The sequence below is a fragment of the Nicotiana sylvestris genome, chromosome 12, assembly GCF_000393655.2.
Source record: "Nicotiana sylvestris chromosome 12, ASM39365v2, whole genome shotgun sequence".
In the NCBI taxonomy this organism is placed as follows: Eukaryota; Viridiplantae; Streptophyta; class Magnoliopsida; order Solanales; family Solanaceae; genus Nicotiana; species Nicotiana sylvestris.
In genome coordinates this window covers 160,417,486-160,428,932 of record NC_091068.1, presented here as the reverse complement: position 1 = coordinate 160,428,932, position 11,447 = coordinate 160,417,486, and the positions used below count along the sequence as shown (strand labels likewise).

General features: G+C 37.6%; 1 protein-coding gene and 1 non-coding gene across 2 annotated transcripts; one reads left to right on the top strand and one right to left on the bottom strand.

The window, feature by feature from the left end:
- The first annotated feature begins 5,465 nt into the window (after positions 1 to 5,465).
- LOC104212854 (E3 ubiquitin-protein ligase MBR2-like) lies at positions 5,466 to 10,877 on the top strand. Its single transcript, XM_009762212.2, has 6 exons — positions 5,466 to 5,727; positions 6,585 to 8,390; positions 8,902 to 8,952; positions 9,630 to 9,725; positions 9,795 to 9,938; positions 10,470 to 10,877. The coding sequence occupies exons 2-6, from the start codon at positions 6,648 to 6,650 to the stop codon at positions 10,599 to 10,601; spliced, it is 2,166 nt and encodes a 721-aa protein (XP_009760514.1). The 5' UTR covers positions 5,466 to 5,727; positions 6,585 to 6,647; the 3' UTR covers positions 10,602 to 10,877.
- A 354-nt stretch (positions 10,878 to 11,231) lies between these two features.
- On the bottom strand, positions 11,232 to 11,304 carry TRNAR-UCU (transfer RNA arginine (anticodon UCU)). The gene has a single exon. It is a non-coding gene; the product is annotated as a tRNA-Arg (tRNA).
- Between the last annotated feature and the right edge of the window lie 143 nt (positions 11,305 to 11,447).

The following is an 11,447-nucleotide window of genomic DNA, read 5'->3' as shown; positions in this document are numbered from 1 at the left end:
GGTTGAGAAAACCTACTGTTGCATTAGTGCTCCTGAAGTCAAATTAGAATTCTAGTTGATGAGTTGCATGTTTCTAGCTTGATTTCTGATTGTGAGAGTCTCAGAGGTTCCCTGGTTGGTTCTCTAGTGATTTTGGGTTTATTCAGACTGGTTTTGAGTCAGTTCTGGTGATTCTGTTGGGTTTTAAACACTTCTGGATCTCTGGTTTATCGCTTGGGTGTGCTGCATATGTCACTAGCTGTTGGTACCAGCTGTTTGGTATTCGCAGTGTTTGTTTGTTGTTCTGCTGTGTTGTATTGCTACTGCTGTTGATCCTCTTCTTATATTGTCAATACCAGGTACATATTTCGAGCCTATGTCGAATGTAGCTCCATCTGTTGGAAACATGAAATGGAACTGAAATTGAATATCTATCGTGGTTCTATTTTGATAATTTTGTTATGTTAGGTAGTTCCCTGTATAGAGATTGAAATGCCTATTGTAATAAAATAGGGGCTGTCATGAATGGTGAATCTAGGATTGTTAGTTTAAGGATTATTAAACTAGTTAGAAAAGTGTGTTGAATCCGGAGTTAGCAGTTTATTTTGGTCTAGCTATTGTTACCAATGTAGTGCAATTTGGATCTGTATGACAGATAGTTTTGCAATTGGACATTGGGTTAATAATCAACAGATGTCAGGGCAACAAACAGGTTTAATAGTCTTCAGTAATCCATTTCTAAATTCATGATTCCTTAAGTATTGAGTGTTGGTTTAATATTGTTAGTTTGAGCTAGTAATTACTGTTGCTTAAATCCAATCATGCTTCCCGTCGAATTTTCCCTTTATAGTGATAATTAGGAACTCATTAATAGATAAGCAAGTAAGGTAATCTTCATGATCATCGAGTGCATGTTGAATAACTTGTAGCATCTCAGAGTATGTGTGTTTAACTCAAGTTAAAACGGGGTCTGATTTAACAATTAAAGGCTTAACAGTCCACTAAGCGGACAGTTGGGGCTTCAGTGTCCTTCTCCGACTGCCCAGATTTCATACCCGTAGCAATTTGTCGAGGCGGGTTGGCCATTTCGTTCCTGGGCTGACCTTGAGGCACCAAAACCGCGGAGAGTTTGACTTAGTTGGAAGTCATAGGTGCAAAAGCAATAGCTCCTAAATAATGCTAATTAATTAGGGACTTTTCTTGTTACTAGAGACAAAAATATGATAGAAAAATGTAGTCACTTTAGGATCATCCTATTAAAAATAAACGAGATGAGCCTCGCCGAATAAAACGCACGGACTGTGAGGCCCTCACAAAATGTATGTATTAATTACTTAGAACTCGGGATCGGCCGCTTAGCGAACTTCATGGCCTTTTCCCAAAATGACCACGCGTTAGTCTCTTTAGGCGCGGACTTTAGATAACATTACCTTCCTAAACCCGGGTGCACATTTATGTGACCCAAATAAAAGTCTCGACGAAGTCGAAATGTGTCGCTAATCATGGGTACATTGATTGTGACGTGGTTAGAGATGCATTTCCATGACGTTGCAAATTCCCTTTAAAAAAAACAATGAATGAGACGAGCCTCGACAAACAAAACACATAAGCTGTGAGGCCCTCTATAAGAGTTTGTAAAATTCCTTAGACTTCGGGATGGGCCGTTTAGCAAAAGTTCACGGCCTTCCCCATAATGATAATACGATCGTCGCTTTAGGCGCGCCTTTAATAATTTACTTTCTTAAACTTGGGTGCACATTTATGTGACCTGAATCCAAATCTCAACGGAGTCGAAATGTGTCGATAACTACGGGTACATTGATGTGACGTGGTTCGAGATACGTTTTCACAACGTTGCAATTCTCTGTTAAAATAACGGTGATAATAATAAAAGCGGTTAAAAGTTAAAATTTGCACATAGGTTCATAATTGTATAAAAATCAGATAATCAAGCCGAATATGGCAGTTGAGCGACCGTGCTAGAACCACGGAACTCGGGAATGCCTAACACCTTCTATCAGGTTAACAGAATTCCTTACTCGGATTTCTGGTGCGCGGACTGTTGAATAGAGTCAATATTTTCCTCGATTCGGGATTCAACCGGTGACGTGGGACACCATAAATCTCCCAAGTGGAGACTCTGATCCTTTAATAATAAATCCTGTTTCAATTGTTCTTTAATTGGAAAAACTCCTTCTGCGCCCCTTTGCGGTGGCGCGAGCGAAAAGGAGGTGTGACAGAGACAATCTGTGCAAGTATATACATGTATGAAGCAGTAACAAAAACAGTGATTAACAATGTACAAATTGGGAGGGAACATGGAACAGGGAAAAGATACGATAATTACGGCAGGAGAACTATCACGTAACAACAATTAAACCATCAACAATGAAGACAGATACAACAACAACAACAATAACATACCCAGTATTATCTCACACCATGAGATTTGGGGAGGGTAATGTGTACGCAGACCTTACCTCTACCTTGTGAGAACAATATGAATAAAGATAGCTGATAGAATACAAATGGCATGGCACCACACTTCATGCTTTTACTCTCATCTCTACCATGAAATGATGTAATAAGTAACATGAAATAGCACGGTAGTAGCCTTCGTTCTTTAAATCTCTTCCTTGCCACAATATAATGAATAAATGATGTAAATGGCACGGCATCACCCTTCGTGCTTTAACTCTCCTCCTCACTATATAAATCAATAAATCTTAATATAACAATGGCACGACATCACCCTTCGTACTTTTACACTCTTCCTTACCATGGATCAAGGACAATATAAATTCGAAAAAATAATTTAAATGCGGAGATTTATATTTATCGTTCAATATAATACCATGGTACAAATCTTAACTTCCAAATTATTCAACAATTATTAAATGAGAAATAATAATAGAAAGAATGATCAAATAAATAATAACCTAACTTAGGCATAGATATCCTAATTAAATAGGAAATAAATCACAAAGAAACAAGTTCCACTCGAATACTTTAACTCAACTACAACGCATAAGTACTTGTCACCTCACATATACGTTATACCCATATATTTAATCACGTAGCAAATAGACACACAAGTACTATTCTCTCAAGTTAAGGTTAACCACGACACTTATTTTGCTTCGCAACTCAAGCAATCACTCGACCACGGCCTTTACTTTCTAACAAGCCTAAGAACCAACCAAATCAAAAAATTTATTAGCCAACAATTCAAATTAAACTTTAAAAACTCTTCACAATTCGAAAGAGGTTCAATTTAAATTATTTTCGAAAAAGTCAACTGAAAGTCAATGCGGGGACCGCACCATGAAGCCCAACAAAAATTTACGAAATCTAAACACTCGTTCTGATACGAGTCTAACAATACAAAAATTATCGAATTTCGATACCGAATCGCCCTTCAAATCCTCATTTTTCTTTTGAAACATTTCGCAAAAATCTCATTTTCTTCCATTTAATTCACTAATTAATGATGTAAATAAGTATGAAATCAAGATATATAACTAATTTTGGATAAAGGATACTTACCCAACTAAAAATCATGAAGAATCCCTCTGAAATCGCCCAAAACTCGAGCTCCAAACTAAAAAATGAACAAAAATTCCAACCCCTCGAATTTAATTCTGCCCACGTCCTTTCGCATTTGCGGAAATTTATTTCGCACTTGCGGTCTCACTTTTGCGAAGCAAGCTTTCCAGGCAGAGGTCCTCACCTGCGGAAGATGAGTCGCATTTGCGACTGCGCAGAAGCACCAAATAGAGCCGCAGAGGCGAGCCTTCCGCATTTGCAATCGTTGGGCCGCAGAAGCGACACCGCACGTGCGTTCAAAGCTTCGCAGAAGCAAAGTTTCCTCCATGGACTCAACGTCATAGAAGCGATAAGTTTCGCATAGAAGCAAGGTGGAACCTGCGCTCCAAAATGTCGCAAGTGCGAAACACCAGAACCAGACCTGTTCAAGGCATGAAGTTTATCTGAAGCTTGCCCGAAACTCACTCAAGCCACTCGGGACATCGTCTGAATATACCAATAATTCCCATAACGTAACAAAGACCTACTCAAGGTCTCAAATCACACCCAACAACGTCGAAACTACAAATCGTACCTCGATTCGAACTTAATGAATTTATGAAATTTTTAATTCTATAACTTGCGCTGAAACGTACCAAATCAATCTGGAATAACCTCAAATTTTGCATGTAAATCCCAAATCACATAACGGAGCTATTCCAACTCTCGGAATTGAAATTCGAGCCCAATATCAATAAGGTCAAATTACGGTCAAACTTTGGAATCTTTAAACCTTTAAATTTCTAGTTTTTCAACAATTGGTGATAATTCAAGATAGTGACTTCCGAATTCAATTTCGGGCGTACGCCTAAGTCCCAATTCAAGATACAGACCCACCGGGACTGTCAGAATACTAATTCGGGTCTGTTTGCTCAAAACGTTGACCGAAGTCAACTCAAATGAGTTTTTAAAGCATGATTTCACATTTTTATCAATTTTTCACATAAAAACCTCCCAGATTAAGACACGGACTGCGCACACAAATCGAGGAAAGATAAATGGAGCTATTCAAGGTTTCGGGACATAGAAATAAAGGTTAAAATTGAAAATGACCTATCGGGTCATCACAATTGACTTTAAGTTTTTGTGGCACATTCTTATCACATAGGACGACAGGTGCTAACATTTATTTCATCCACTCCTATACGTTGTGTGACATCCTCATCTCCCCGTTCCCTTGGATAAGTGACTCGAGATACTTGATATTTCCTCTCTTTAGGATGACTTGCGAGTCAACCCTCACGTCTAAATTTGCTTCCCCCGTCTCGCCGTTGAACTTGCACTATAAGTACTCTATCTTATCATGCTCAACTTGAAACCTTTAGACTCTAAGGTCTGTCTTCAAACCTCCAACTTCTCATTGACATCACCTCGCGTTGCATCAAAATAATTCCAACTTTTTGTGCTGACAATTTATAAATTTCTTACAATTTGTTCACTTAAATGGCATAATAATAACATAAAAATTCTTATATCAATACATTATGAATCTAATCTATTAAAAAAAACTACGCAATTATCACTGCTTGCAACTTGTTTGGATGGTTGTTACATATCGTTTCATAATGTATCGTATTATATTATATTATATTATTTTAATAAATACAATATTTGAATAGATTATATTGTTTCCCGTCGTGTCATGATTGTCACCCATTTGCAATATGAAGAACTAATTTATGATATTATAAAGAAAAAAATAAGTATAGGATAAAATTATATAAAAAATAAGATAAAAATAAAATAAAATAATTTAATAGTAATAAAAAAGAACGAGATGAAAATTTTTATGATTACATAATAACTAATTTGGCGATACGATAGAATAATAAAATTAATTAATAACTAAATTAAATATATTTAAAGCAATGAAAACATACCACAGGTAACAACCATCCAAACAAGGTGTTAATCTTTCTGTTTCGCCCTCTGTTCCCCACGCCCTCTTTGTCTGAAAGCCACACCTATGCACAGGCACCAAAACACACACACACACACACACTATCTATCTCTCACAGCTCCTCTGTCCATATTCTCGAGCGGTCTGTTCTTGTCTATTTCCTTGCACCATCACAAAACCGTCTTCAGTAATCTAAGCAAACCCGAGTTTCGGTCCAGAATACTTGGTCACTTAACCGATCATCTTCTCCATTTGATTCTCAGGTTTTCTTATATGTCCATTAATTTTTTTGCTCATAAATATATATATATATATATATATATATATATATATATATATATATATATGCAATCTAAATTCCAGCTTCCGATCACTATCTAAGTTCATTTTTCCTCAATACGTTTTTTCCCCTTAGAATGTACTGGTGATTTTCTTAGTTTTTTGCTCTTGTAGATAAAGATAATTTTTTTTCTTTTAATTAGGATCTGTAATTCTACTGAGTTCAGATATTTCTATTACTAGTGGTTTTAATTAATTTTGTTCTTTTGTGTTTTGATTGAACGATTTTGTGGCGGAGTTTTTGAGTTTTCAATTACTACTCCATTCGGTGATACCGAGGATTTGACTTTATTGGTCAAAGTGTTGGATTTTGGTGATAGTCCCGAAGCTAATATATTTATTGCACCACAATTTTTGACTTGTATGTTATTAGTGTGAAATGAATAGAATCCTTATTTTGTGCTTAAAAAGTACTCCTATCTTATATTTGAGTGAAAATGGACTTGAATAGAGTGGTAATAAGGCATATAAAGAATACCTATAGTCGACTCCAACTAATTTGGGATTGAGGTAGTTGATTGTTACATATTTTATTGTCTGACAATTTTTTTTATATTAATCTTTAACTGTATATTGATATACTTCTCCATCCTTAACAGAAGGCATGTACATTCTACTTTTTTGTTATTTTTTGATTGAATACTGAAAATTGTTGATGATTGCTATCTCAGGCAAGAGTAATCAACTTTGTACTTATCGTTTAAGCGTTTTAGTTTCTACTAAATATCGGAAAATAGATTCTGTTATAACCTTTTTCCTCTCTGAACTTCTGTAAATGTAGATCTTTCAGGGAACTCCTTCACTAGTGCTCTTAAGGACCTTGCGTTTCTCAAAATTGGCTCACATGCAAAGGGACAGAAGTATCTTGGATTCCTTTCCAGAGACTATTGATCTTAATCAGGGATTGATTTCTAATAATGCTTCCATGGATCAGACAGCTCCTTGGGATAGCTTTCTGAATCCAGTAGAGAATCGGTTGTCAAATTCCATGCTTCCTTCCGCTGGAGGAAATCCTAGTTATGCTAATGGTGTTAACTATAATGCTCAAAGGTTTAGTAATTGGGATCAAGGTGAGTCCAGCTCCACTGCTAATTTGCATGACCGCATATGTGGCAGTGACTTGAAAAGAGGACAAGGTTGGCCTTCTTCATCTAATGATTATGCTATGACAAATTCAAGGTCCGAATGGCAATTTGAACCTTCAAACGTCTTTCCTGCAAGTGGTTATGGTGGCAATCGTCTTATTGGCAGGCCTCCTAGTATATCAACAAGCCTTGCCTCGGATCATAGTCCGGTAAATGCTAATTTAAGTGGTAGATACAATAATGATGATGGTCGGCTGGTCATGCGAACAAGTGTACCTCCACTTGTTTACAAATTTGACAGGTCAGAAGTGGAGCGTCCTCCGGCTTTTGGTGCATCTGATGATAATGGTACCTCTTCAGGTAGTTCTGGTTATTTGGCAGGGACCAGTAATATATCAGGTTCATCTGTGGATAATTGGGGTTTATCCTGCAAGAGCAAGTCCCTTGAAGGAACTTCTGGACAGTCTTTTCTAGGTGGAAGTTCAAGCTCCAATGCAGGACATGAGAACATTGTACAGGATAACCATCCTAGTCGTTATAATGCTTCTAGCAGCTTAAACATTTCATCCCCTGCTGCAAATATGCAGAATGCTGGTTATCTGGAAAATCTTAATCCAAGAAATGGGGTTGGTACAAGTATATCTGCTTCTGATATATTTCCTCCTTTAAGTGCTGGTGGAGTTGCAGAAAGCTCTGCCAGAAATTTTTGTGTTAGAGCAAATCCTGCGAATCAGGGTCACACTACATTTGGTTTACCACCTATTGGGACTCCACCAATTGGGACTACTGCAGGGCAATCTAGTGTCAGCCCCGCCCATGTGCGACCTGGACCTACCTCAGTAACTAGCTCTTCGGAATCGAGACAGCCATTTTCACTGCCAATGAATTCAGGTAACCTTGGAAGCCAGTCTCACATGATGCATGTTCCTGGTCCTTCAAGAGGCTTGCACTCACTTCCGTGGGATGTATCTCCTAGTTCACGAGGTGGTAGTTTATCAATGATTTCTGGAGATAGATGTGCTGCATCTGGAGATGAAGCTAACTTCAGTACTATCAGAAATAATGGGGAGTCCCATCCATTTGTTCCTGTTCCTGAGACAAGAAATATGGTACTTGACCCCACAAATTGGAGCTTAGCTACTGCAAATGCAAGCTCTTCTAGAAACAGTCCTAGTTCTGCAGTTGGTCCTGGTTCAAGCGGACACAATTCTCCTACTGCATGGACTAATCCAAACTCAGCAACTACTAGCCATCATAGATTACCAGAATTTGCTCCTTGGATTCTCTTCCCACCAGTTGAGCCCGAGTCTGGAAGTCAGAGAGGTCATTTTTCTCTGCTGCCTTCGGCTCCTTCTTCCTCAGAGGATCCAGTGATGTCTTCCCGATCTAGTAGCCGTGGTATCCGTCAGCCACGTTTTAGATCAAGTTTGATGGTTGATCCAGGTGATGATGTGGATGGTTGGCGTGCTTTAGCTGCTGATGTTGAGGGTCGACACAGACTGGTACGGAGTTTACTTTTCACATAATATCTAATGATGTTGTATTTTGACTGTCAGTGCAGGTATCTGAACTTTGCTGTCTTGTATCTGGCATGGTGAATGTATAGACATTTGCTCTCATTCACTATTTTGTCCTCCTCAAGAGAACTCTTTTTTATTGCTCTGGTTAATAGCTTTATTTCCAGTTGGATATTCGGTTATTTTTCTCCGATCTGGTTTACTCATATTATTTAGGATTGGGGGATTTTATGCTGGCCCCAACATGCATGTACATGTACATAATTCAGAGAATACATGCAAAGAGTAAGTTTTCTCGACAATCTGCATCATGGGATCTTATAATGGGGTCGTAGAAGGATGTTGCTGTTTGCTTTCTTGATCACTTATGCAGCTGTTTTTTGTTGTCGTTTATGCATGTCTTGATTATGAGATACTTTACACCTGCCAATAATTTCCTCACTGGATTGGAAACTTTGTCAATGCCTGATTAATCTTGCCTACTTATGTCCAACAGATTCGTCAAGTCCTGAATGCCATGCGGAGGGTCGAAAACTTGCGATCGGAGGTTTTATTTCAATCCTTATAATAATCCAATGAATGTGTATTAGCAGAAAAGAGTTGCAGCCTGTTATCTGGATATTATAATACATATACGTTTAATCCTTATGTATTGGCCTGTAAACTTGAAAATATTTGCATTATTCTGATAATTGTAAGCTGCGCTATGTTAGTTTAGCAAGAAAGGCAGGGAAATTATATTGCCTGCATGGTAAACATGATTGCTTGGAGAGGGGGAAAGGATTAGTTACCTGATTTTTCTTTTTCTTTTTTTCTTATTAAATTTTTGATAGGGTGAGTTTTAGTTATCGGATGCAATTTGAATGGATAATATTGTGGGCATTTTCATCTTGTAGTATTAACTTTATTTTCCGATTGTCAGTTATTTTGTTCTTCTTCATGACAAGATCAACTTGCGTCTGATTTTTTATCATGAAGGTTCTAACTTGGGTCCTTGTTATAAGAGTTCCAATTTTCACTGGACAGTCTTATTCCAACCACACATTCTTCATAAATGTGCTTATTACTTGGACCCAACTAATGACATGTTAATGAGTGCCACTAGAACAGCTCAATTTTGCTTGGCCACTTTATGTGTTGATTTCTTATTTAGTGAATGTAACTTTTAGTGACTTTTGTGGACACTTCTGATGTAAATTTTTTCGCATTTCTTTCATTTCTCAGGATTATATGTTGGGTGATCCTTTTATCAATGGAGTTGCTGAGTTCCATGATAGGCATAGAGACATGAGGCTCGATGTTGATAACATGTCCTATGAGGTAATGTAGTTCATTTTTGCTGTCAGTAAATTTCGAAATGCAGATCTCACGGATTGCTTCGTCTATTAGGAACTATTGGCATTGGAAGAACGTATAGGAAATGTAAACACAGGCTTGACTGAAGAAACCATTTGGGTCAATATGAAACAGCGGAAGCACGAGTCTGTATATGGACGATCCTCATCAAACTTGGAGCCATGCTGTATATGTCAGGTAAGAATCTTATCTGATGTTTTTACATAACTTGATAGATGGACGGATTTAGGGGTGCGGAAGGGGGTTCGCCGGAAAATTACACTGTACATATGAGGCAAAATCTATTTGTACATGTATATATTATACAGTCAGACCTCTCTATAATAGCATTCCTATATAACAACACTTCATTATAAAAGCCAAGCTTGTTCAGAACCAAATTTCATGTTATGTTATAATATATGTTCTCTATAACATCATTTCGCTAAGACATCCAAAAATATTTGGAACAAACGAGGCTGTTATAGAGAGGTTTGACTGTATTTTGAATCCCCTTGATATTGCACAAAAGCATATTTCAGTGGTTAAGGGGATTCAAAACCTTTGTTAGGTTGCTGGTTCAATTCCCACTAGCCACAGTTTCTTTTAATTTTTTTTGTTTTTTTTTGTTTTGTATCTTTAGCGGAAATCCTGCCTCCGCTATGGATAGAGTATTACTTTTTGGCAGATTTGTTAGCTAAAGTTTGTTCTATCTTGTACTATAATCAGGAGGAATACAAAGCTGGAGATATCATGGGCATGTTGGATTGTGGGCATGAATTCCACACTAACTGCATTAAGCAGTGGTTAGTGCTGAAGAATATCTGTCCCATATGTAAGACGACTGCGTTGAAAACTTGAAAGAATAACCTCACACAACTAGTTTTTTCATCTTTCATCTATACCCTCTCCTGCCCAAGTAAAGACGACGACGATACGAAAAATGAAAATAAGGGAGGTTCTTGTCAACTATACTTTTTCACCTTGTTGGAGCCCTGCTCGTGAGGGATCTGAAGGTGTTGTAAGTACAAAGACTTGTCTGTGTTGAGGAATTATTTGAACACCATCCTTTATTCGTGTTACGGACATTTTCTTGGATTAATACATCACTTAGACCAAAGATTGGCTTCGGTGGTATTACCGTTTCTTCGTATGTTGTGGCCTTGCGGGATTGTAACGCGATAGATTTAGGGGTCTCGAGTCCAAAGGAGCTATCTCATCACGCGTAAAAGCGTGTAACTGTGGAAAAACAACAAACATATATCACACATTCGTAAATAAACCGATGTATGATAAATTATACTAGAAGGATAAAAACCAACTCAATCAGTTTTAATGGTGAATCCAACATCTTAAATTAAGACTCTTTCTGTAATTCAGTTTCCCAGTTAACTCTAAAATCTCAACCAACAATTGTTAGCAAAATTAAGAAATGGATTTGCTTGGCAACATTAAACCAAAAAATAACTAGGATTAAAAAGCAGCCCTACACACGCCCGGTGGGACTCGAACCCACAATCGCCTGATTAGAAGTCAGACGCCTTATCCATTAGGCCACGGGCGCTTGTGTGTGACACACAATCATTTAGATATATATCTTTTGTTTCCTTTTCAGTAAAAATCCTCCCTAATAGTTCAGTGATGTCAAACACATTCGACACGGATTTAGTACTTCCTCCATTTCAATTTATGTTAACTTATTTTTTT